The 27,239-nt window shown below is 44.9% G+C and overlaps 1 protein-coding gene and 1 long non-coding RNA gene across 7 annotated transcripts in view; one reads left to right on the plus strand and one right to left on the minus strand.

Annotated features, from left to right (window-relative positions):
- Window positions 1–428: 428 nt before the first annotated feature.
- Window positions 429–22,048, minus strand: LOC135289969 (uncharacterized). Of its 4 annotated transcripts, none has more exons than XR_010352710.1 (5): window positions 21,916–22,048; window positions 20,556–20,722; window positions 6,405–6,538; window positions 5,869–6,026; window positions 429–3,484 (listed from the first exon to the last, which is right to left on the minus strand). It is a non-coding gene; the product is annotated as an uncharacterized LOC135289969 (long non-coding RNA). The 4 variants fall into 4 exon arrangements; XR_010352709.1 differs by having other exon boundaries at window positions 6,441–6,538; window positions 21,126–22,031; XR_010352707.1 differs by having other exon boundaries at window positions 21,126–22,031.
- Window positions 22,049–22,077: 29 nt separating this feature from the next.
- RAD23B (RAD23 homolog B, nucleotide excision repair protein) overlaps window positions 22,078–27,239 on the plus strand; it is a 35,530-nt gene continuing 30,368 nt past the window's right edge. Inside the window, exons 1-2 of one of the 3 annotated variants that reach the window (XM_064402640.1) lie at window positions 22,078–22,285; window positions 26,835–26,905. In XM_064402640.1, coding sequence (XP_064258710.1) covers window positions 22,090–22,285; window positions 26,835–26,905 — 267 coding nt within the window. In that variant the 5' untranslated portion in view covers window positions 22,078–22,089. Of the gene's footprint in view, window positions 22,286–22,531; window positions 22,682–26,834; window positions 26,906–27,239 lie in introns of those variants that run through there. The other 2 variants (XM_064402639.1, XM_064402638.1) reach the window with 2 other exon arrangements.

The following is a 27,239-nucleotide window of genomic DNA, read 5'->3' on the forward strand; positions in this document are numbered from 1 at the left end:
CTCCTGCATATCCTGCTTGTCCCTGCCTCTTCTTTCAACCTGTCCCAAGCCTCCAGACAGCCAGAAAATGGTTTGAAATCAAATTCACAACATTTCTGTGGCTAAACCCCCCAGTCCCTAAGGATGCCTGCCTGCTGCTGGCCAGGCATTGCACCCCACTGCCAGCCCCTGCCTTGCACCCAAAGGCTCTCCCATTGCTCCTTCTGCACAGGGACTATTTATTTCCCTGTGATGATAAGAACAGAGATGTGGTGCAGCCCAGACAGATGCTCCTGGCAGAAGTGTCAGCTTCTCCCCCACGGCTGGCACCATGGCTGGCTAGGCAGCAAGAAGTGGCCTCTTCCCTCACTGAACCAATGTGTGCCACCAGACTGTGCCAGCTGGCCTTGTCCAGGGCACAGAGGCACTCAGCATTTTGTCCTGGCTGGGAAAGAGGAGCTGAAGAAGAGGGGTTCAGGGTGAAAGGCAGCCAAAGGTCTCCTGTGGATGCACAGCTGCCAGCTCCCTGTCTGTGGTGGTGGTGCTGAGCAGCAGGAACATTCCAGGACAAGGAAAAGCCTGTTGTGTTTGGGGCACTACCTGCATATTGCAGTTGCAGAAGAATGTGTATGAATGGCAGTATCTTTTTCTTCATTGATCTGAACACAGAAGGGTTTCAATGACTCAGTTTTCTCATCAAGAGGACCTTGGTCTGATGAATCATTGCTTGGCTGTTTGCAATACCAAGGGATGTAGGAGGCACTGCTTTGCATGTACGTGATCGAATTAATAGATCAGATCTACACATCTATATCCAACTACAAAAATCACATCAGTGCTTTTGCTGATCACCCACAAACCCACATTTGCTGAAAGCTTTGCTTAACAGATTGTACTACAGGGACATTGTGATTTCTTTTCTGAGCAAGACACAGAACTATCAACATCTTTTTGCTGATGTGCTCAAATGTGCTGGTCCAGACTGTAGATTAATTGCCCACAATGTTTCAGTCCAAGACTCAAACAAAATTCTTTCATTTTAATACATGTACAGTTTCAACAGCTGAGTTACATAATAGTAATCAAAACTTGGCATAGACACATTAAAAACAGACCATGCTTTTTTTTTTCTAGTGAGGTGGCAATTTACAACTAGAGAACAAATGTCTAAGTTCCAGGAAATCAATTTGAGGAAACAAACACTAATTTATTGCAAGAATCTTAGTCATAGATGAAGAATCCATTTTCTTGAGCATATAACTTTCTATTTAAAAGTATGCTTTGATCCAGCTGGGTTGCATACTAAAGAATAGAGTTTTCTTAATCAGGAAAAATATATAGCTCTTATAATTAAGTCCATTTTGCACTTTTCTTATTTGTGTCTGTCTCTGTGTGTATGCAAAACAACCTGTTAACCACCCTGCTTATAAACTCTGATACTAGGGACCCTCTATGTTATTCTATTCTACATTGCAAATTCTGTTCTCATTGTTGTGCATGCCTGTGACCTTTTGCCTTCAGATTCAGCTGAAGTCCTCTGGGAGGTGACAGAAAGGAAAAAAAAAACAAAACCTTTAACTTGGCTAGATATAACAGTGGAGAGTCATTAAATCTTGGTCACCAGCTATTCAGTTACAGTCCATTTAATCATACGGCAGCAAAATAATTGGCAATGGCTCAAGGCAAACTAATTATTCCAATCTGAAACTCGGCAGGGTAACAAGTAAACTGTGGATGAGGTGGTGATAGATTTTGCACATCTGACAGGCCTGATCTGTGAGGCTCTTGACAAGGAGACTAATGACAACCCAGGAAGTGTTCTCTCTTCAGTCATGCCAAAAAATGAGGAAAGACTGAGAGCAGAAAAACATCTGCTGGAAGGAGAGGAAAAGACCACTTTCAGGAGGAAAAAGGGAGACAAAGAAGAGTGGGCTCTTTAAAAGCATCTAATCCAAACCTTAAGGTTGCATGGCTGCAGGGGCACAGAGGCAGGCTAATGACTACAGTGTGCCCTTTCTTTTTTGGTTTTTGATGATATTTTTCTCCCCTCTGAATGTCTTGCATCAGCCAAAAAGTAATTAGGCTTGCTGGCAATCATACGTGTCCTGGGAAAACCATGTGGCAAGCTCAGAGAGCTCTTGGACTTGCAGCTTGGGGAAGGAATTAGCCAGAGCACTCTGGATGCCAGCAGCAGGGCTGGGAGGCTGGCCTGTGAAATCCCAAATACCAAGGCTGTGGAGTGTCCAAGAGACAGAGCCTGAAGTCGCAGCAATGTTGACTCACTCCGTTGGAACTCAAAAGGCAATATTTGGTGAGTATTTGCAGGTTTGTGACAGCACAGCCTCTTCCTCTTCGGGAGGTAATCACACCACTGCTGACTGGTGAGGCCCTAAAAGGCTCCAGGACACCTTAGGGGAGTACACATTATTCACTCCTGGAAAAACATAGTAGTCAGCTGGATATTGTTCTGGTGCAGGGTGGAAATTCAGATGTTCCTCACTAAGACCTCACAAATCAGATCTGCCAAAATCTTTCAGGGATAGTTTTGAGAACAGAATTTTCCTGGAATGGAGGCACAAAATTGTGCCTCCTTCTTTCTGTGTGGTAGCACAAAAGCTTTCCAAAAAGCAGAGCAGGGTGCACCAAAGCAACAGAGCAACAAAGTGGAAATTATTCTAGTGGGAGCTGTGAAAAGTTATCACATCTTGCTCTGTAAGGCATAACCTGGTGAGTAGCCGCAAATACCAGAAATTACAACAAAATTTTGTAATTAAGGAAAAGTGCTTTTCCACTGACCCTTAAACAGAAGTTAAGAGCTAATGACAGAAGCCAAAGCTCAAACATTATGAGCAAATAATTCAGAATAAAAAATTCAGTGTTTTGGGGAATGAAACCTCTCTCTCTGCAGCTGCTTCTGTGATCTTTAGTGCAGGGGGACAGGACTGTCAGACATGCAAGAAAAAGAGAAATAAAGTTTAAGGGATGAGCTGTGTACAAATGTTTGTTAAAGTCACCACTAGAAATGTACAAGGGGTTTGTAATCAGACAACTTATTTCTTTCATTCATTGTAATTCTTCTGCAGAAACCAGAGGTGATCATAAAAACAACATAAAGGTCCAGATTTCAACAGGACTTCAAATTTACATGGAAAGAAATGCCTCAGATGACGTTCTCCATTCTCTGTCAAGCTGTTTCTTGAATACTTTCATCAAGAAAAGTCCACCACTTTCCTGGCTCCCATGGCTAATTACTCTCATGGTGATTTTTTTCCCCCCGAAACTGGGGAAGGTATCTGTAGATGTCCAGTTTGTGGAGATGGTCCTTAAATGAACTCTCTGATACAATTTTTGTCATTGCTTCTAGCATGGAGACCTGGGGGCTGATCTCACCCATGATGACGGAAGTGAAGAAGGCACTGAGTACTTCTATCCTTTCTGTGGGCATTTTTAATTAACTTTCCATCCCCATTCAGCAGCACACCTGCAGCTTCGTCGTGCTTCCACTCTGTAATAGAGCAATAACAGCCTTTTATTTGCTGTGTTTGACATCATCTGCCAATTTGAGCTCTGGCTGAATTTTCCCTTTGCTAACTACATCACTGCATGCAGGAGCACTATTTCTATATTTCTTTGTGCTATTCTCACCTTTTCCATCTCTCTTGTATCTCTCTTTTGCATTGGAGCTCCTTCAGTAACTCACTGTTTACAGGATGTTTTCTTATTGTGACTGTTACTTTTTCTGATGAAGAGTGTAAGCCAATTTTATGCCTTGAAACTGAAAATATTCCAGTACTCCTGAGCTCCTTTGCCCTCCAAGGGGCACAGAAAGGTGGGTGGCTGGTGCAGCACTGTGCTGTTTTCCCAGCAAATACTGAGTTACCTGGAGGATGGACAGCAGCTTGCATGTGCCATTTGAATGAGCTGCTGATAATCAAAGGAAGCTGCTTTTGACAAAGGGGTGGTTTTCTTGCACAAAGGCATGAGAAGAGAGCCTGTCCTACCCATGCAGGATTTGCTGTGAGTCTGTACGTGATTTCTCTAATAAGTTGAGACTGAGAAACAAAGAATCAGAGAGGAGCTTCTGAGAGCTGATTATAGGTAAGACAGGCATAAGGCAAATTTATGGCTGCGGGTGAGCACCTGAGGCTTCAAAGCATGCAGAAGAAAAAGACCCTTTTCACAGGTAATCAGGGAGGAATAGAATTATTAGAACCTGATAGAATTAACAGAACCTGAGCTACCTGCTGAAGGAACAGAGAAGGCATTTTAATTGCCATTTACTGTCTGCAGTGGGCATAGAGACAATGACAGCTGACTGAACCTTGCCTCCTAAGCACAGTTACAGTCCTGCTCACTGCCTCCACGACAAAGAAAGAAGCTGAGGACACCAGTTCAAGTGATCCTCACCTCTGTTTGACCCTCCCTACTGTTCCACTGACTTTGATGATGGCAGAGAAAGAGCCTGCAGACAAAATGTGCTCACAAACCCATTTTTTTCCCCTGCCGGCAGAACTGGCAATCTGGGTATTGCCACCCTCAATTTCCTAAAAAATCCAACTTCTGTGGAGGTTCATCTGAGCAGGAATTCTGCTGGAACAATAGACAACTCTTTGTCAGTTGTACTGCAGCAGCACTGGGGGTTCAGATGGTGTTGGAATTTCGGGTATAGAGAAGGAATTTTATTTCTACTTTTCTACTAACAGCTGATTATTTGTCTGTTCATGCAACATTTGCATTGCGGCTCTTTCTAACCAATCACTCTGTGCTACTAACACTGCAGAAAATGGAGTAGATGAAGAACAAGAAGGCGATCAGACAACACCCAAAATCCTCCATCTTGTGTTCTATCTACCTCCATACTAAACCCCCAAAACTCTAAGTTTTTCACCCTGTGATGAACTACACTACTGTCTATTTCACACACTCGTATATCCTGATTCATCCCAAAGTCTTGGAAGCTTTCTCCATGGACAAAGGTTAAGAGCAGTGTTCTCCTGGGGATCAGGACTTCTCAGGACAGGCAGAGAAACATTCCCTATGCCCCGGGTTCCAACAGGATGGAGCTGTCTGGCCATTGTCAGCTGGTGGAACCTGTGTCCTGGAAAAGCAGTGAATGGTGAGCTCGGGAGCTGCCCAGCCAGGGTCACACAGCACTTGGAGCCCCAAGTCTCACACGGATCACTGGCCACTGGCAGTGAATCCAAGCAGTGAGACTTTGCCCAGCAGCCTGAATCAAAAACTGGCACAGACAGATTCCCCCCACCTGCCATTCCTTCTTTTTCACACCTGCATTTTGTTCTGAGAACAAACTTTGGCTTCTGGAAGCAGAATACTGAGTCAGCCACATGATCACTTAACCTGGCAGTCCTCAATACTTATTCAATATTTAAGAAGCTTCATTTCACATTATGTTTTCTACAGTTGTTACTTTTGTTTACTGCAATGGTGTAGTCGCAATTAAATTATTATGTCTGTTAAGTGATTAAATAAATAAAATTAAATATTTTGAAGCATCATTCAAGAAGGAGTATTATTTGTCTTCTTGGGAATGTTATGCAAGTATGCAACCATGCAGATATGCATTAAATTAATCTTATTAACAACCAACATATTATTTATTTACTAAGAATGTGATAAATTATGTCATATTACACATCTGAAAAAAACTATCATTAACTAGCATGGATAACCTCAGTGAAACAGAATTAGGGATAGAGAATTAGCATAGTTTTTAAGAGTAGAGTCAATAATAGTAGAATTAGAATTAATATGACCTGTAATTTTTAATTATATGGAAAATAATCCATACGACACTTGAATGTCCTGCATAATCTAAAAAATCTACTACCCAAAACCTAAGTAACACTTCAAGAAATCCTTAACAAATACCTTCATCACAAAATCCATACCACTGAGGGACATAAAAAGTTGTTGATCCAGATGTTGCTGTTTTCCCAACACCAGTAACTGAATTTACAATGGATAAACTGGGAACAGGCAAAAATTACTTGTCCAATGTCTCCATACATCTTGAACAATCCGTGGTTCTGTAAGTCAGAAAAAATCCTATTGTCAGAAAAGGTTAGCTTCCTGTCTTACTTAAGGCCAAATGGACTTCACTTTTTAAACTTTTCTTATCTATGTTATTGTTCATATCAGGGGGACACAGAAAGATATTTGAGTACCACAAATTATGAGGGATGAGCTACAGTTATTTAATCTATAAATACTTTAGTCAGACAAATGGATCAACACCTTTCCCCCCCCACCACCCCAAAAGGGCTCTTTTCTGGATTTCTACCATACATAAGTTCTGTTGAACTAAGATAATTATTTGGACTCCCCCATCATGTGTAATTTAATATTCCTGTTGTTTGCAGTGTTAAAGTGGTTTGTTAAAAAAGAAGAACAGGAAAAAACCCTACAAAAAAATTGAATATTTTTTCTTGTTCTGTTTGCACCTAAAAAAAGTGTTTCCTCAGAAAGAAACTGGCACAAGGCACTTTCCATGAAGACTAGTGTGGGATCAGACACAGATAGTCAGCTGTCTTTTGCCATCCTGGAAATGAAAGAGCAAATGGGTTATACTTTACTTTTCATAAGAACTGAAGAGATAATTACAAATTCTTTTCTTGTAACAAAGTATAGAAATCAGAGTCAACTTTGCAACTGAATTCATTAGATCTTATATATTCACAATGGGCTTTTTGTATTGTTTTTTTAAGACATGTAAGCAGCCATTTTGCACTGAGTATTCATAAGTTATTGAATGCTATATATAAACTGTGAAGTTTAACATCAGGAAGCAATACAATTTAGAAATAATATTACTTTAACACATTTGATTAACATCTGTTCTTTTACCCAAGTCAGCATTCATAGTAACCAAACTTCTGGAGAACAAATACTATTCTAAAAAATTAACCTGAGACATCAGAGTTAAAATGAGATATAAAATGAATCCTCACTTAAAAGCATTATAAGAGAAATTCTTAAATTTCCTCCAAGTACCCTGAAAGAGAAAGGTAAATTAAGCTTCAGGAGAAAGATCACCAAATTTTAAAAACGGGTACACACATTACTATCAAAAGGTTCTTTTAAGTTAACAGCAGCAAAATGGAAGCCTATTAAAATAATAATGTTTGCACCAAGATGTCCAAGCCAAGAAGAACCTGGTCAGGGTCCGAGAGAGTGGTGACGTTTCTGGAGCTTCGATGCCATCTGCTGTCCGGGTAAAAAGAGTGCAGTGATCCCGACATCCACACAGCACTTTTCCATTCCCACAAGGAAAACTGACCACGGGCTGGCCTCACAACTGCCTATTCCTAACAAAATGACGGCAGAATTGTGGAAAAAAAAAAAAAACAACAAAACCAAAAGGTTCTTGGGACTGAGCAGCTCTCCAGGGAATGAAAAAAAAATTAAAAAAAGGAGGGATAAAAGAAAGATATAAAACAGTAAACTGACACCTCAATTCCATGCAAAGAGGGAATAACTATTTCAAGAAAGAGGGAAGTGGGCACCAACTTCACATATTTTCAAAAAGTTTCTCCAGCAAGATTCCTTTCAAGACAGTAACCTGTCTGCTTGGGTCCTAAAGTTAGGACAGGAGTCTTATCTGTAAACAAGACCTACACTTCAAAGATAAGAGACATGAGAAGAAGCTACAACAAAACTGCAAGTACAGATGGTCTAAGATTTACATCTTGGTTGTAAATGGCAGGAGACTGACAAATAAAACTCCAGGGATAAAAGATTCCAAAGGACTTTATCTCCTTTGAAGGCCCACAAAAGTGAGATTTCTAGTCTATTTTACACGACTCCAGATTTCAGCTGTGCAAGTTTGGACTGCTACACTGACAAATTCTGTGACATTCACCAAGCAGTAAGGTTTCTGTGACACTCCCACTTCAGAGAGCAAATGGCAACGCCACTTGGCAGAGAAAAATGAGGCAGTGCAGCAAGTGAGCAGTAAGATTTGGGAACCTCCTACCTGAAGCAGCAATCAGACACTTGAGAAGTGCATGTTGAGGCATGAGCTAACTATTTTTCCCAACCTAATACAGTCAATGTGTGCATATTGGAAAAAAACAGCACTTATCATATTACAATTAAATTTTTACTATAGGGGTGAGCTTTTACAATTGTATTCCTTGAATCTTCATGCTAAGCCAAACAATCTCCACTGCAGTCTTGGCTGTGGAGCTTTCTGCTCTTTTGGAGGGTCCTTTACCCTGTCTTTTTTTCTCCAGCAAGACACTGTGAGTGTCTTCTGCAAAGCTGGAAGTCTCTGATGAGATCCCAGAACAGCCTGAACCATGGCAACCAGCTGCAGCAATCATGCATGGCTGCTGTGCTGAATAGCTGGGGCTAATATCACTTGGGTTGCCAGGTCCTCTGTCCTGTTCTCAGCAGGTAGAAGAGGTTTAATCCACCCTGAGTGCGCTGGGTGGCATTTGTACATGGATAAGCATGTAATTCACATGAGCTGCCTGTCTCTTGTGCTTCAGCTGGAAACATGAAAACCCCATCCCTTATAAGAAGCAGCACACTGCTCAGGGTTGTGGTTATTTGGGTCTTTTGCCCCTCAATGTGAAGTGCTATTGAATATATACTATTGTTGCTCCACTGCCAGGTTCTTTCTGTTTTCCCCATTACTTCTCTTCTGCTCCTTTTTAAAGTGTGCACTTCTATGGAGGCAGGGTCCTTTCAGTCTTTTTTCTTACAGCAGCCATGCAACAGCAATGCTCAGGAGAAAGAATTATAACAGATAAATTTATAATCCTAATAACTCTAAGTTTAATTTCTCTCCTCAGTGCCAGTTAACTTGGACAACATGACCTCTCCACTGGGTCTCACTGCAGCTTGGTTAAAGTCTGCCTGCTTTGCCTGATCTGAAGTTTGCCCTTTATACCCAACTTGAATGACTTTATGCTTAGTTCTTTTAAAGTTCTTACCTCAAGCAAATTATCCCTTTCAGGCCTCTTGCACTTCCAATAATCTTATTTGTATGTGACAATTGCAGCAGAAATTAAGTGCCACCGTAACTACGAATATTTGTAACCTGACATGCAAGCGAACTTTGCATAAATCCTGAAACAGAATTGCTGTTGTTTGGTTCTCTCCTTGATCTCAGAAAACACCATTTAGCCAAGAAAGTATGAAGACAAACCCAGCAATACCGATCAAGTTTGATTTTCCCCTTCACTGAACCTGTTTTCTGACACACAATTAGTGAATGACTGTTACTTCTCGTTCTCACTGGCAGTAATTTAATTTCCTCTTTCATTTTAATTTAAAAAAAAAATATTGTGAAACTAATTTTCAAGTCATTGCACTTTGCAGACTCTGCCTGATGAGAGAGGATTGAGCCACATACAGCTAAAATCAAAACCATTAGCTGATCATTTACTTCGGGCAGGATTAGCAGGCAGGGCTCTTTACTCCCAGTCAGGCACCCTACCCACTCCTCTGAACCACTTCTTAAACTTGCAGTTGGAAACTGCAGAAAAAGAAAAGAAGAAAAGATTTTAGCATGTTGGGAGTAAAAAGGAAAAAAAATGCTACTACATCCCAAGGAAATCAGCCCTCTGTTTTATTCATATTTGATTTCACTGGTAACCATGGGAAACTGGAGCCAAACCTGGTACCCTCTCGTGTACTGCAATCCCTCACTACAGTGCAGAGACAGAGGAGCTGCAATGGAGAAGGGCATATCAGTTAAAGGTGGCTCAGTTAACACTAGAAAAGAGTTTACTTGAGAGGTTCAGTAGAGATCCAATACTAAATATGAAATGTCCAGGAAGTCTTGAGAGACTCTGCTCGGGAACAGCACCCTTGGACTGGTATTTTGCAGTGACCTGGTGTGTGCAGCCTGGGCACATGAGTGCTGGTGATAAGCTGGGTGTCAGAACACAAAATAAACTAACTAAAGATGTGACAGTGCTGTGTGCAATGCAGCCTAAAGCATGATTCTGGGCTTTGGCAGAGAGGGAAGGCCCCTCTGAGCTAAGAGACTGCTGCTACCTAGAAGCTGAACTTTTTTCCCCCGCCAAGGTTGACAGGTAGACGGAACAATCTGTTCATCTGTTTTACATTTCAGCCTTTCACAACTCTGTAATTATTCCGTCTGCCCTAGCTCAATTGTTTGCTGAACCTTGAAATTTGGCTGGTAAGTAGTGCTCAACTGGAATGTGTACTGCAGCCAACTAAGAATCTGTGCAGATCTCTCTTAAAGATAGCACCCAGCACGCTTCTCAGCCACCTAATGAAGCAAGGCAGTGCTTCCCTGTGAGCCTGCTGCCCCATTAGCATTCAAGCACTTGCTGTGGCAGTTGTGTGCAAATATCTGTGGATGCCTTCCTAAAAAATGACACTGACAACATAAAAGGGAAGTAAAGAACAGGGATATGTGTGTGTGTGTATCCACTTGGGTGTTAGGAGTGTCTAGGCACAACAGCATCATTCAGCCCACGTCATCTGAAGCAATGTAAAACATAAAAATAGTCTTCAGTACCAAGAGCCATCAAAAAATACTGGGCATTCTGCTGATGCCCTTTGCACAGACAAAACATTATCCACATAACTCAAGGTCGTCTGAGAAATAATTAGCATTACTGGCATGAATGGTGATCAGTGCCATCAAGGTACAGCAGGTAAGGAGCTGACTCCAGGAAGAGTAGGAACAGCAGGTGCACAGAGAGGACCTTATTTCAGGAGTAAGATCTTTGAGAAATTCTCTGGGGACTGACTCACCGTAGTTTCCTTTAATGACAGTGTTGCAAAATGTGGAAATACCTTGCAGAAACTTAGGTGTATTGGCTCAAAGTTTACAGACACTGTCCATGTGGAAAAAGATGTGCGTCTGAAAACTGGAAGAAAGTGTATAAATGTAAGCAGCATAGACTCCAGACCCTTGTTTGGCAACAATAGTAAGAATTTCCGTGAGATCAGTGGTTGAAAACTGGTGAAAGAGACAGAAATGTATGTGTAACTGTGTCTTAAATGTATCAACATGTCACCAAGAAGACAGAGCTGTGAGAAACTCAAGCAGTTCCACAGGGCAGGTGCAAAGCAAGATCCAGAAGCACAAACCACATCAGTGAGATGCTGCATAGGCTCCAGCTCAAGTTCAAGAAAGACTGAATCAATTCAGAACAATTGCAGAGAATGACAACTAAAATATTCATGAGAAAGAAGGCACAACTATAGAAGTTTGTCATATTTAGTCTCACAAAATGCAGAGAGTAGTGCAATTACTGTACCTGAATACAAATGAATGCTGAAAACCTAAGTGGTCGTGCTGGCCCAAGACTAAAGAGGTTTAAACTGATCACAAACACATTATACAGGAGATAGGAAAACATTCAGTTACAGGAGAAGCAGTTCTGACTCATCATAATTAATTAGGAGAGATCATATGCAGTAAAATACCCTGAACAAAACAACAACACAAAACCTACAACAAAATCCCTGATTTAATTATGCTTTAAGATATTTCTAGGAAACAGGGACTCATATTTGATATGCTGGCCCTGTCTCATATTCCTGCATTCTACATTTGAGATAGAGCACAGTGTGGGAGACAGAACCACAGTGCTCCTGCCATGGTTGAGTTTCTTGTCCCTAGAATTGGTTCTCCTGGAGAGATTCATTATCCCTGGAACCCGCAGCAAGGGAAAGGCCATTAGGGAGATTTCTAGAGGATGTCAGGGATAACACAGATGTTAGCTGCACCAACTGGGATTAAGCTGGTCTGGATGTGTTACTTAAAAATAAGGAAGAACTGGTCAGGGCATAACTGTAATGATCCAGACCCAGGGGAGTTCAAGATCCTGAGCCAGGGTGGGGAGAAGGAAGGCCAGTAGCCCTGAACTTCACTACAGAAAGCTGTGGATTACTCAGGAAGGGGTAGGTGTGAGGCAGCTCTTATGGGAGCCAGCTCTTGTGGGGTTTGAAGGGCAAAGGAACTCAAAAAAAAAAAAGTCCTTGCTGATGCTCAAGGATAAAACACAACAGATATTTTAGGAGGCTGGCTTGCCTAAAAAGAGAATTCATGACAGAGCAATGCAAAAAAAGAAAAAAAAATATTATAAGCACAGCAGGAATTAGGAGAGGTTATGACAGAGATTATATTATTATTTCTGCTGGGGTGTGCAGAAGTGTGATCAGAAGAACTAAAGCTAAGCCAGGGTTCAAGAAGTGCTTCTGCTTCTAGGTAAGAAGTAACTCAGGTAAAGAAATTATGACAAATGGGTTGAGCGGTACACTGGCAGCAAATGCAGGCAAAAATGAGGTACTTGGTGCCTTCTTCCTCTCAGTTTCCACTGACACTGTTCCCAGGTGTTTTGGCCCAAAGGCAGGGATGAAGAGGCAGAGGAATTCCAGGAGTAGAGGACATTCAGCTCAGGGGTCTCCTAGAAAATCTTGTCTTATACAATTCCATTGACCTGGTTGGGATTTGTCCAGAGGGGGTTGAGTGAGGTGGCTGATGATGATGTGAGGTGGCTGATGACAATGTGAGGCCACTCTCAGGCCATTTTTGAGCCTGTGCGAGGTCCCTGATGATTCTATGTGCACCTAGAAGGCACCTAATGATCCTATGATTCCCAGGGCTCCATCAGGTCACTCTGTCTGAGGCAGTGAACTCCAGGCACGTGAGGGAAGAAGGTTCATTAGGTAGTACCTTGTGTCTCCCTGGGAGGTTGCAGTGCAAAGTTCCACAGGCTTTTCCCACATCTCAGCACTTCTGGCCAGACCTCTGGGCTCCCCTCATTCCTCCCACAAGGCGATTTTCATGGAATCTTGGAAAGGTTTGGGTTGGATAATCTAGTTCCATCCCTCCCCTCCATCCCCAAGAGCAGGGATCAGGTAGCTCTGGGCCCCATGCAGCCTGGCCTTGAACACTTCCATACAGAGCACTCACAGCTTCTCTGTGTCAGGGCCTCACTACCACCTGAATTAAGATTTTCCTCCAAATATCTGCCCTCTTTCAGCTAAAAGCTATTCCCCCTTGTTTTATCACTACATGCTGCTGTAAAAAAAATATCTCTCTCCAGGTCTCTTGTAGCCCCTTTAGTACTGGAAAGTGCTCTAAGGTTTCCCTTCACTTCTCCAGGCTGAACAACCTCAACTCTCTCAGCCTGTCTCTCCTTAGCACAGGTGCTCCAGCCTTCTGAGCATCTTCGTGGCCTCCTCTGGGCCAGCTCTAAGAGGTCCACATCTTTCTTGTGCTGGGATATCCAGGGCTGGATGCAGCTCTCCAGGTGGAGTCTCATAAGGGCAGGGTAGAGGGGAAAAATCACTTCCCTTGACATGTTGCCCCCATTGCTTTTGGTGCAGCTTTCTAGGCAGCCAGCCCACACCACTGGCTCATGTCCACCTTTATATTCCACCAGAACTCCAAAGTCCTTCTCCCAGTGAATCCTTCTGCCAGTCTGTGCTCATGTTTGGGATTGCCCCAGGTGCAGCACCTGGCACTTGGACTTGCTGAACCTAATTGGGTTTTTTGGGCCCCATTCTTGAGCTTGTCCAGGTGCCCCTGGATGGCCCCATCCTCGGGGTGTGTCACTGTACCTGCAGCTTGGTGTCAGCTGCAAGCCTGTTAAGGAGCTGCTCTCCCTGTCTGGGTCACTTAGGAAGGTATTGAAGATCCCCAATCCCAGAACAAAGCCCTGAGGGAGACCACTCATCACCAGCCTCCAGCTGGACATGGAACCATTGACCACTGACCACTGGCTGTGTCCATCCAGCCAACTCCCCCTCCACTCAATCCTACACCCTTCAAACCCAGTTCACTCCAAAAGCCCCACAGAAATCCAGGTGGATGACATTGGTCAGTCTTCCCTTGCTGACCATTCAGTCACTCCATCACAGAGAGCCACCAGATGGGCAGGGACAGTTTTCCCTTAGTGAAGCCATGCTGGATATCTTAGAACACCTCCTTGTCTTCCATGTGCCCTAACATTGCTTCAAAAGGATCTGGTCCATGATTTTCCCAGGTACAGAGGTGAAGCTCACTGGTTTGTAGCTCTGGTCTTCCTTTCTCCCAGTTTTAAAAACAGGAGTGATGTTTCCTTTTTTCCAGGCACTAGGGAATTCTCTTGACTGCCATGACTTTTCAGCTATGATGGAGAGTAGCTTGGCAACATCAGCCAATTCCCTCAGGACTCTGGGATCTATTTCATTGGGCCCCACAGACTTGCATGTATTTTCTCTCCTATCCAGGGTGCAGGGAGGTGGGCCAGGGTGATCCCCTCTGCTCAGCACCCACCAGGCTTCACTGGGGCTCTGTGTCCTGTTTGGGGTCCCAGGCAGAACTGACAAACCAGAAGGGCTCAGGGCAGGCCACTGGAGCTGTGGGACTGAAATAATCACCCTGAGAGGAGGTTCTGAGGGGCTGGGGCTGGTTCAACATGGAACAGAGAATGGTTTGGGGCAGTTCCACAGCACACCCTTGTGCCTGTGGGGATGAGATCAAGTGGATGGGGCCAGGGTCTTCCCAATGAAGAACACTCCCTGGCAGGAGGGGAAAGGACAGTGACACCAGAAGAACCTAGAGAAGTTCAGCATATGGTTAGAAGGGGAAAAAATGAGAATAATTATGCACTATAGCAGGAGCCAGAGGAGGCTGTGGGATTTTTGGAGGTTTTCAAAGTCTGGCTGGACAAAGCTTTGAGCACCAGGGTCTGAATTCATTCTGGAATCCATTCTTCTCCTCCAAGTAAAAGTTTGGGGTAGAAGATATCCATATCTGTGCCAACGACTATGATTTTGTGGTCTGTGACGTAGGAGTTGGTATTGCTTTACCCAAGGCTTTATGTAGACAGAATAACTACACATCCAAGTGAATTCCAAGTTGAATCCAGAGGGCTCACACTCCCCAGCTGTCAGGTTACACATATGCTAGAAAAGCAATGTAGTGTAGCAGCAACATTACTCCACAGCAGATGGCCTGTACAAGCTACAAACACTGTGACAAAAGCTTCAGAGCACAGTGTATTGTTCTCTTTTATCTGGCAGTCAGTACAGAAAGCAACGTGTTGGAAAGTGCATGATCAAAATCAAATAATGTAAAAATCCATAGTCAGGTCTCTGTAGGAAGATCTGTTTTGGTGTTTAGTTCCTCACACCACACTGGAAAGGACTGGTCTGTGTGTGTGGCTGTTCAGCTTAGGCCAAATTTGTTTATATGAGTTTTAACTGCATTTTGATTAAATTAAAATACTTTCAGATAACCACAGTGATGACTGCAATATGATTAATGACTCATACAAAAATAAACAGATCTAATTTACTCATAGTGGGCACAGTTAGACCTGTAGGATTTGATTCACTATTTTTCAGATAAATATTATTCTTGGAATTGATGTTCCACATTAATTTCTGATGATTCCTGACATCATTTTCCTAGAAGCTTTTTACAGAGCACTCAGCAATCCACTCTGGAAATGCTCAGTCCTGTCCTGAAGCTGGGAAGACTCACCCTGTGATAACTGTCAATAGAAATGGCCTGCCCTGGCTGGCTGCAGTATTTGCCATTCTAATGGCTCATGCAATTACTGGCCTTGCTTTGGAATATTCAGATGTCTGGGCTTTCCACAGCAGCTCTGCAGGAGGACAATGTACAGCTTCCGGCTCCCGCTTGTCCTTGTTATTACAGGACAGGCAGGGACACAGACAGGACAGAAGCTCAAACAAATCCTAAATATTAGAATAGTTGGCAAAGAGTCTGCTCTCTGAAACACTGTAAACCCCCCTAGAGGCACAGCAGCCCCTCCTGCTAACAGACACAGACATCAGATAACTCTCTTCAGAGGCATTTGTCAAATCCCAATCATTTTTACTCCCTTCCCTTTTAGCTGTCTGGCACTCCAAAGAAACCAGTGATTAAATAAGGAAACTTTACATGGGTAAAAATATTTTTTCATTCCCAGATAAACTCTCTTGATGCAAGAATTCAATACCTCCCTCTCCTAGGTCGTTTCTGCACACAGAGATTTAAAGTTTGATTGCAATGCCAGTCAATAGCATGCTCAGGGCACTGACACTGCTGGGATAAGCTCCAGAGTCAGTAGCCACGGCTGTTACAAGCCTGGAAGATGACCTCTTCTCTGAAATGCTTGCAGCAAGAAGCACTATGCAGCCTGGTACTCAACTTCAAGTCCTATTTGGCCTTTCTTGGAAAACTTAATTTCCTGCAGTTGCAAAATGACACTGACCTGACAGCAAGGGAGCATACAAACAAACAAACAAACTGATACATAAAGGGGTTAGATTCCAACTGCAAGCCCAGTGCTATGGACTATGCCATAGGAATATCTCCTGAAGGCAGCATGCCTTGCAGACACACCCTGGACTGAGATGCCCCATCTCCCCTTGTCCCTTACTTCCTTAATAAATGGCATAAATAAATTAATAGTGATTTCAAATTAAGAAGTTCATACACCTACTATAGCTACTGCTCCCAAATCCCTGTATAGAGGAAATAAATTAAAGTAAAAAGTTTTGCAGCTGAATGAGAACTTTTATTATACGTTTAAGGAAAATTTGCAGATTAGAGTCGGCTGAGAAATCTTTTGTGGGTTTCCCCACACTTGGTACTGATTTTACTGATAGAAAATATCTAGATATTCCTAATACAATTACTACACCCACATAATTATCATAATAAATACATAAGCCTGTCAAGCTGATAGTCTAATGCACTTGCCACGCTGTTTTCTTATAGTGAATTCCAAGTATTCTTGGCAGCTGTTTGAGTGTCAGTCAGGCTAAAATACTAACAACAGAAAAGCAATTGCTCTCAAAATAAAAAATAGAAATTGCTCTCAATTGTGAACCCTGCATAAAAGAAATTGTAGTCCCTTTTATCAGTAACCACTGGGCTTCATTTTGATCTCAGAATAACTTTCCATCAGTGTGTGCAATAAAACTGAACTGTAGGTTCTTCTCTGCAGACTCCAGTGCTAACATCCATGGTGTCCAAGGCCTGATAGGAACTGTAATGCAAATTTCCATGCTTCTGAGTGCTGCTGAAAATGCACCCAATGATTTCCCTCATCCAAGCAGCACCACTGTTTCAAAGAGAGATGTCTCCAAGCCTGAAGGATCTAGCCCTTTTTGTTGACCTTTTTTATTTTTTCAGGCATGCAGACATGAGAGATTACAAATAAATCCAAAGAAAAGCAAGTTCCAGATCCTCTTCTTCCTGCAGCTGGTAGTGGCTGAAGTGGTTACAACCACCTTGCTGCATGTAACCACTGCCTCCATGGTCACTGTCTAATAATTTGATTAACCTGCACAGCTGCTCTTTACTGCAGTGACAAACAGTGTGAACCTGCTTTGGTGTTAGTCCTGCACAATAAGTAAGGATGATTGAGGAAGGGCGGTAGCAGTTTCACAGCACAAGTAAAACCCCAAATGATTTCTGTACCAAAAGAAACAATGCTGCCAACAGGAGGCAGATAGAGCTACAAAGTGCCTGTGGAATAAGATTGAGGGTGAATTACTGAGTTACTGCAAAATGGAATCTAAGTAGAGGTTCACCTGCTCTAGAGATGGGCCTGCAGCTGGTTCAGCCTTCACAAAAGGTCCACTAGTGTTCCCAACAAATTTGTGATACAGGGAAAGCCAGTGGGAGATCTGCATGGAGAAGTGCGGAACAGCAGACACCAGTCAACTCAATGGAAAACCTCACCCTAATGCCAAATAAACACTACAACTCACATTAATTCATTTCTATTTCACGTCCACATCCAGTGGGAAAAGACTGCTTTTGAAGCATTTTTCAGGGATAGCTCACTTATTGTGAAATAAGTGTGAAATGCTGCCTTTCTTTAAGGGTAAGGTCATGTCTCTGCCTGTCAATAATGGTGCTAACTTCCCTCACCTCTCCATTACCAGCATGTGCTCCATTTGATCCCAAGCCCTTCCAGGCTGTGCTGCCCTTCTGGAGCTCTGCTACCTGTGTAACAACTCTTCCTAACCACCACCAGCAGCTCTAAAGCTTTCCTCTGCCTTCCATCACTTCTGTTTTCCAGACTGACAGGCATCTGCCTGGAGGACTGCCCTCTGCATGCCTCCTCCCTGCTCAACACAGACAAAAAAAAGTTGCTTTTTACACCTTCAGGGCCTTGTTCAGGCCATTTTTGTCAGCACTCTCTTGTTTTTGAAAAGCCTTCCCCCACCTCAAAAGGTCTGAAACACAATGTGCTGCTTTCTTGCAAGCACCATTTCACCCCTTGCTTCCCCAAACAGTTCTTTGGTGTGAGATCCACCCTCACATCCTTTATCTGCCATCAGTCCCAGGGTCTGGGCAGGACTTGTAAAAATTATGGCAGTGATAAGGCAGCCTGAATTGCACACAGACATCTAAGACAGTGGGACGGCCCAGGTAACAAGGAAGGTGTGTGTACTTACTGCATGTTACTGCAGAGGTTGAATTGACTTACCAAGAACACTGACTCCAGTCTTTGCCTCTGTATTTGCCATGAAAACCACAGAAACTCTTCCCAAGATAAGCAGGCAAACCTGAGTATCATGCAAGGGAGACTTTTTTTGTGGCTGGAGAGGTGACACGCACATAACCTGAGGTGACACATTGATACAGTTACAACAGGTTCTGTAACAATCAGGGTCCTTGAACCCAGGAGAGTGAACAGGTATGGGCAGAGAGCAGTTCCTGGGAAATCACGGACAACCCAAAAAGAGCTGAGAGGGGCAAAGCCACAGCAGCACAAAGCTGGAATAAGCACACCAGGGAAATCAAGTTACTTGGAAGCAAGAATCCAAAAGTAATCATCGTACGCATTTGCCACCAAAACATCTTTCTAAGTCTTTGGCTTCATTTCACATCTCTCTCAAATCAATCCAAGTTTTTTTCTCTTTGCATAGGAGAGGTTTGTATGCTGACTGAGTCAGCATATAAACTGTTGTAAATGAAGTTAGCTAACTGTGATGCTTCAGTCAGTACACAGGGCGATTACCCAAAATACTTCAGACACAGAATGAAAAAACAAAAACACACCAAGCACTGGCTGTCAAGGAGAAGCACTGCAAAACTAAATTATGAGAGTGCTCTGGGTAAGAAATTCCAGCCCTCTATTCTGCAGCTGCAAGAAAGAACTGGAGAGCCAAGCCCTGCCAGATTTTATGGAGCTGAATGGACTGAGCTAGAGGAAATACCAGGAATCTGTTTATTTATTATATTCCCCATATAGTGAATTGTCATAAGTTCTTGAACCACTCAGAAGGAAAAAAAAAACCAAAAAAATCACGGCTTCTTTTTTTCCCCTCATTCTATTTCAAAATTCAAATAAATGGCCAGAAAAAAAACCACTTCATCCTTAGCTGTTCACAGCCTCTGGAATTCTGGGAATTCCCAGTTTTTCTGTGGCTTTTACAAGAACAGCTAAACAGCCACTGTGCAAATGAACCCTTAGCCCTGGGCAGAACTGCTTCACACACTAACCAGCAAACACAGAAGTCAGAATGAGTAGTTTAACAAAATCTGAGAAGAAAAGAGTAGTGAAACTGACACAACCCCTCAGCATGAGGTACTTTAGTTTGCACATGAAGCTCAGCACTTACATATCTGGACTGCTGAATGAAAAGTTAAAAAAAAATCCCTTTTATCTTCAAAGTATAGACTTAGGTATCAGGCAAGAGTGAAAGTGAACAAGCAGCATATTTTAAGTTGTAACCACCCAAGCAAAAAATAGCAAGTGATATTTTTTCTCTCTCTCTTTTTTTATCCTTTTTTTTTTTTTAATGGCTCTCCAGGCAGAGCAAGCAAGTCATTCTGTGCTGTCAAAAATGCTGGATTCCTACTAGCAACAGTCAGCGGTTTCTTTTCAGTTGCGAAAGCTGCAGGAGGCAGCTCTGGCTGTCTGGCAGCCGTGTGTCAGAGCATGAGCAGCACCTCCAGCCCTGTGTGTACGTGTAGCACGTCCCCATCCCCTCCCTCCTGCAGGGAAAGGGGTCTCCCTCCTTCCCTCTGCCCGGCAATGCCGTCTGCTGGCCGTGCTGCTGGGAGGAAGTGGTGAGGAAGCCAAGACTACTGTAAAAAAGGAGCTAGAAGATGGTTCTTATTACAAACACTAAGCTGACAATGTGGCAGGCTAGAAATTCTCCGGCCATTACACAATACTAGGAAATTTGGAGTTTAGCTGCAATTAAGTCAGCCTGACATAAGTATCCCCTTCTGCAGAAAGACAGCCTTTATACAAGGAAAATGCCCCCGGAGATCCCCACACCTGCAGGTGGGAGAGGTGACAAGGTGCAGGGGAAAGGGTCTCTTTTACCAACACAGCCGGCTCAACTTTAAAGTTTATTCGTAGCAGCTCTCCTCCTATATTACCTAAGGAGCACCAGGGCAAACACAGGTTAATAACCCATCAAAGGCACGCATCAGCTACTCAAACACTGCACTACAAAACCACTAAACTCACCATGAGCCAGCAGCGTGCACTCACAGCCCAGAAAGCCAAATGAATCCTGGGCTGCATCCAAAGCAGCGTGGGCAGCAGGTCAAAGGAGGCAATTCTGCCTCTCTTCTCCTCCCGTGAGACCCTCACCTGCAGTGCTGCACCCAGCTCTGGGGTCCTCAATGCCAGCAGGACATGGAACTGCTGGAGCAAGTCCAGATGAGGCCAAGTTCATCAGGAGCACCTTCCCTGCGAAGTCAGGTGGAGAAAGTTGGGGCTGTTCAACCCCTGGAGAAGATTCCAGCATCTGAAGGAGCCTAGAGGGAAGCCAGAGAGGGACATTTTGTTGGGAACTGTAGTGATGGAACAAGGAGGGATAGGTACAAACAGAAAGGGGGGAGATTTAGAGAATCTCCCCTTTTTAGGGGAATCTCCCCTCTTTATCCCCGATTTAGGTTGGACATAGGGAAGAAATTCTTTACAGACAGTGAGACACTGGAACAGGTTGCCTGGGGAGCTTGTGGATGCCCCAACCCCTGGTGGTGTCCAAGGACAGGCTGGATAAAGCAACCTTGAGCAACCTCGTTTAGTGGGAGTGTCCCTGTCCACGGCAGAGGGATTGGGACTAGATGGTTTTTATATCCTACAAAACCAGCACTGGCGGAACTGAGGTGCTATGAACCCGCAAGCGTGTATTAATAAACTCGTCTAACAACTTACAAGTGTTGTATCCTGCGCCACTCATTCCAAGGAGGACATTGAGGGGCTGGAGCGTGGCCAGGGAAGGGAACGGAGCTGGGAAGGGGCTGCAGCTCCCAGGAGAGGCTGAGGGAGCTGGGAAGGGAATGGAGCCCCAGGAGAGGCTGAGGGAGCTGGGAAGGGAACGGAGCCCCAGGAGAGGCTGAGGGAGCTGGGAAGGGAATGGAGCCCCAGGAGAGGCTGAGGGAGCTGGGAAGGGGCTGGAGCCCCAGGAGAGGCTGAGGGAGCTGGGAAGGGAATGAAGCCCCAGGAGAGGCTGAGGGAGCTGGGAAGGGGCTGGAGCCCCAGGAGAGGCTGAGGGAGCTGGGAAGGGAATGGAGCCCCGGGAGAGGCTGAGGGAGCTGGGAAGGGGCTGGAGCCCCAGGAGAGGCTGAGGGAGCTGGGAAGGGAATGGAGCCCCAGGAGAGGCTGAGGGAGCTGGGAAGGGAATGGAGCCCCGGGAGAGGCTGAGGGAGCTGGGAAGGGGCTGAGCCTGGAGCAAAGGAGGCTCAGGGGGGCCCTTGTGGCTCTGCACAGCTCCTGCCAGGAGGGGACAGCGGGGGCGTCAGGCTGTGCTCCCAGGAACAGGGACAGGAGCAGAGGGAACGGCCTCAGGCTGGGCCAGGGGAGGTTTAGCCGGATATTAGGAAAAAATTTCTCCAAAGAAAGCGTGACTGGGCAGACTGCAGAGTCACTGCCCCGGAGGCGCTCCAGCCACGACTGGACGCGTCACTCAGTGCCACGGCGTGCTGACACCGTGCTGTCCGCTCACAGGCCGGACTCGCAGACGTTCTCCCCCACATTCGCGCCCTTCCTTCTCTCTCTGTACAGATATATAAAAATATATATTTTTGTATTTCTGCGTCTCGGCCCGCGCCCCTCCTCCCGCTCTCCCCGCCCTCAGGCGCGCCCGCGCCTGCGCCGTGCGGGGCGCCTCAGGCGGCGCATGCGCGTCCCCCCCTCCCGCCGAGCCCGGCGCCGCCTCCCTCCTCCTCCTCCCTTTCCCGGCCTCTTCCCCGCCACCTCTTCCCGGGGAAGGGACGAGGGCGGCCGGAGCGCGGCACCTACCCGCCGCCATGCAGATCACGCTGAAGACGCTGCAGCAGCAAACCTTCCGCATCGACATCGACCCCGAGGAGACGGTGCGGCCATTCCCGGGCTCCTTCCCCCGCCCGCACCACCCCCCCCCCCCCCCCCCCCGGCCCGCCGCCCCCACATCGCCGGGACGCGGCCGCGGAGAGGGATGCGGGGATCTGTGCCCTCACCCCCGGGGGAAGGAGGGACGGAGACCTCCGGAGGAGTGGCTGGAGATCCACTGAGGGGTTGGGGCCGCGGGGGTGGTGCGGGATGATGATTTTGGGGGATTCGGGGCCGCGGGGAGGGGGTGAGGTCAGGCGGCGGCGATGAGGGGAGCCCTTTTCCTCGGGGTGCCGGTGGGCGAGAGGGACTTGCCGTCGCCGAAGGAAAGGGGCTGCCGTGGCCGAGCCTCCGGCGGAAGGACTTTTCCCCCCCATGTTTTTGAGGAGGACGCCCCGGAGGTGGGAGGGAGAATAGCTCGGGGGATGGGAAGGGGGGAATGGCTCTGAGGTGGAGAGGGGAATAGGCCGGGAGGTGGAAAGGGGAATAGCTCTGAGGTGGAAAGGGGAAACAGCCCGGGAGGTGGGAGGGGGAATCAACACCTCACGTAGTCCTGGGGAGGAGAGGAGCGCTGCAGGAAGCGAAAGTTTTCCCTTTCGGAAGCGGGGTTGGCGGTCGGTGGGGTTTGTGGTGGGAGGGCTGGGATATCTCGGATATTGCGGGGAGACGGGTGGGGCTGGGGGGGTCCAGCAGAAGGAAAACCTGGTGTTCCTTCCCATCCCTCCACGGATTCCCAGGAGGCGAAGGCTGGGAGAGCTGTGGGGCTTGCCTGGAGAGGGGCTGGTGTTTGCTGCGGGGTGCATCGCTGTGGAGGTGGCGGAGTGCGGGAGGCTTTGTTGTTTGGCCTCGCGGGGCGAGCTGCAGTGATTAATCAGCCTGCACTTAGCAGGAGAGTGCGGGAGAGGCTCTGCTGACCTCGGTGCTGGGGTTCACAGCAGCCTCCCTCCCTTTGGGCGTGCTGTGAGCGAGGAGGAGACGTGTTTTGCTTCCAGGTGAAGCTTCTTCTGGCTCGCGGGAGCCTGCTGGAAAACCCTCGGGGAGATGCGGTATTCTGGGATGAGAGGAAGGGCCCTAAGTGAGTTGGCAGGGTTGGAAGTTGCCTTGTCACTTGGCCTGAGCAGAGATGGTTGTTTTGATAGCCAAGACACACTTGTGGCCCTGGTTTGAAAGATCTGGGTGGGCAGCAAAGCTCTAGAAGCTATAGAGCATTGTATCTCCTTTTATAAAGTCTGTTGGTTTACCCTCTTCCATCTCAAGAAAAATAAAGGAGGGCAGTTGAAAGTTGGACTAAGAGCTCATTTGGGTTACCATTGTGACTGGGGGACATGGCAAATGCCTAGGAGAAGCAGGGGTCAGAAACCTTCAAATATTTGAAACATAAGTCTTTGCTGTTGCTGAAAAAACTCTTTTTTTCCTATTTTTTTTTTCTCTTGCTCTCTGCATTCACTAAGGTCCTGGGAAGTAAATTCAAGGAGAGGACTGAAGGAATGTTGCCAGTCAAAGCCCTCACCAGTTTATGAGACAGCAGAATGCAATGACTACAAGCTGGATTGTGGGAAAATGAGACTGCACCCTCTGTTTATAAATGTAGCTGCTACAGTGGCTCAAAATAAAAATGCTCCTCATGAGCATAAATTCAGGTTTTGGCCAGGAATGGGTGGTAAGGCAGAGGAAATCTGGTAGAATTTGAGGGGAACTGTGTTTTAAAAATGGCAGGATAAAGACTTGATCTTATGATTAGCTGTAGGGGTGAAAAATGTGTTTTAATTTCTGTGGCACACTTTTTAGAAAATAACTAAGAAATTACTGTTGGAAATACTAAAAATCATAGAACTTAGTAAAGAGAAGCTCAGCTTTGAGCCTTCAGTTACAAACTGAGTCTTAAAATCAGAAAACACTTTGAAATGTGCTATGCTGAGGAAGTGCCTCACAAGAGTGTGCTTTGAAGTTCTCAGTCAGATTTTTTGGAATACGCGAATTTTAGCCAGAAGTGTGCTGGTTTCTTAGATTACTTTCCTGAGACCTTGCAATGTGTTTCATGGAGTTTGGGAAACATTACTTTTAGTCTTTGGACCATGTGTGTGTTTCTCAGAGGTAGGCTTGTTTACTTGGATTTCTGCCCTGTGCTGTGACAAGGCCAAAAATCAGGTTAGTTGCGATAGGCACAGGAAACTTGTTGCTCTAAAGTTGGGTTCTGGTTCTGTAAAATTGCTTTTGTGTTAGTTCCCAGCAATTTCTCCCCTTACTCTGAGTACCCAGTTAATCTGGAGAGACTTGATGCTACTGTGCAAGGTAGCAAGATTTAATGATTGTCCCTGAGAGCTGTTGATAGGAATATTTAAACCAACCTCCAGTAATAATTTGAAGCAGCATACTTTGCAATAACTAATTACCCTTGCTGATTAGTTTTTTGCACAAGCAACTGGCCTTTTTTTCCCCCTATTAAATCACACAGTTGAATTTTAAGCTTGCCTTCAAAAGTGTGACTAGTTTTGGTTTGGTTGTGTTTTAAAACATTGGCCAACTGAGTATTTTGAGTGAGTGAAAACTCTACTTGAAGCTATTACCTTGCTTGCCAAAGCACTGGGTGAAGACTCTATGGTACCATGACTGACTAAAGAAGATGAAAATATTTAGCCTCAGGCCCTATTATTGGGGAAGGCCTGTTATCAAATTTAAATTTTGCAAACCTGGCTGTTTCTCCTTAAGTTCTGTGATGCACCCATCAAGCTCCACACGTCGGGGGGGGGGATTTTACCCATTTTGGCCGTTCTGGTGTTCCGAGTGGGGCCACTCAGGGCTTGAGCATTTAGATTTAACCAGGGTAAATGAAAGCATGTATCCATCTGCACAAGCTGCTGCTTCTTTTTGTTGGCTCTCTGTGAGAAAGTAAATCTGTTAAACATTGTGTTAGGAGCAAATAAGAAGCGCTGTCTGACACTGGTGCAGACCTGTGTAGCCACATCACTTGTCTGAGGTGACCCTGTAGGCTTCTAAAATGGCACTTCTGTTGTAGCCATGTAGACACAAAGCAGGGTTTTAAAAATCTTCAACATTCTTAACTTTGAAAGTGAAACACCAGGCAAAAGTTAAGTCTGTCCTGCTTCGTTTTCAGCTTCCCCCCTGCGCTGTTAACCTAAAAACCTGATTGTCAAAACGCAGAGAAGTGCAAGGAATGTTCAGGATGTCAGCAGTCTTTTTGGCTGCAGTCTCTGTGTCACATAATATGGGCTTTCACATTTCGCTGTTGCACCACAGCACTTGAACACCCAGGGAAAGCCAGCTTGTTTAACACCGTGTCAGCAGAACACTCCGTTGTGGAAGTTGGAGCTTCTGCTGCCTTCTGGTGTGTCCTTAGCATGTGTTTGCTTCACGTGGACATTTCTGGATGCTAACGCTACTGTGTCAGAAGAATTAACTTTGTAACAGTTCCGGAAGAATCGGAGACTGCTGCTGAGTGACATGGTGAAAGATGAGTCCTGGGCTTGGAGCTTGTGAATGAGTGTGACCATACCCTTAAAAACCTCCTTCCTACATGTGTTTCGGTGCAGGTTAATCCTACAGCAGTTGTGACCAAGAGGGTTGTTTTTGTATTTCCCTGGGGGTTTATAATTTTATGCTTAAAGTGCTCAGTTCAAAATCCAGAAGTACCCTTCTAGGATAAAGATGTTTTTCAGGTCTTGGTATTCTTTTTTAATTGGCTCTTTGCGTTGTACTGCAGGTATCTTTCTCCTCATCTGTTTTGTTGTTCTTGCCTCTCTTTAGGATTGTATTATTCGTTTGTGTGTGCTTGCAAAGACAGAGGAGGTGTGAATTTGAAGGGCTTGTACTTGCTGCTTGTGGTTTGATACATGACTCTGCAAAATTGTAACTTCAGAGATCAGTAGAATAAGAGTAGCTCCATTTTTTTTTCCCATTGTTGTCATATTTTCTTCACAGACTGCAGCATTTTGGAATTTTGGTCTGTTACAATTTATACTTGGTTAATTAACTCTCCAGGGGCTTTTTGCTACTGCTTTCTTTGGTGGATAGTCCTTTTCTTTTTCCTGGTAAGAGTCAGGATTTTCAAGTAAGGAGGTTGTTCTGATTCTTGGCTGAAGAAGGCTAGGCTTTCACAAGTTCAGGAGTATTTTCCTGAAATTCTAGTCAGTGTTTTAAATATAATTTCCAAAGAATTTTGGGCAGGATGACGCATTGTTAAAAAAATTAATAAAGGAAAGGATAAGATAGCGTGAATTACTTGATACAACTGCAGTTATTTTATTTGTATTGGAATATGTTTTTACATGTTGCCCATTTTTCAAATGATGTGGCTCTGCCCATAATTTTTCAACTACTTTGTTGAGAATGTTCTTAGCCAGTTTAGCTGTCAGCAAAGAAAAGGTAGCTTTGTACTTTTAGTAATTTGGCAGTATTATGTGCTGTACTTCTCAAAATCTAAACTTCCCCAGGTGGCCAGTACACTGGGAAGTTAAATATAGAGACTGTATTAAATATAGAGATTGTACACACTTAAAGATGGTTCTGTACATATACATAAAGTCTATTTTGCAGATATGACTAGAAAGCGAGGGCATCTGTCCTTGATATGGATAACAACAGGCTGGAATGTGTTCCCTTTGGAAGTTGGTGAAAAAGGAGAGTGCATTTTAATTAAAGAGAATTAATATGAGCAGATGATTCTGATGCTGTCTGGAGTCCTATTGCTGCCCTTGTGTGTAAATGGCTGTGTTTACTGACAAACCTTTTCAAACATTTTATTTGAATTCCCAAAACACAGCAAAGGTTATCTGTAGGTGTGAGGCAGGGGGGTGTAAACTTACAGCACTGAAGGGTACAGCTGGCAATGTCTTCTCTCACCAAGGTTGGTGTCTTTGGTCAAGGTGCCTGTGGGTGGAGTGGACTCAGTGAAACAAATCTCTCTTTATTTCACAGGACATGTTGATGTGCAGCATGTCT

Source organism: Passer domesticus, chromosome Z, assembly GCF_036417665.1.
Source record: "Passer domesticus isolate bPasDom1 chromosome Z, bPasDom1.hap1, whole genome shotgun sequence".
Taxonomy (NCBI): domain Eukaryota; kingdom Metazoa; phylum Chordata; class Aves; order Passeriformes; family Passeridae; genus Passer; species Passer domesticus.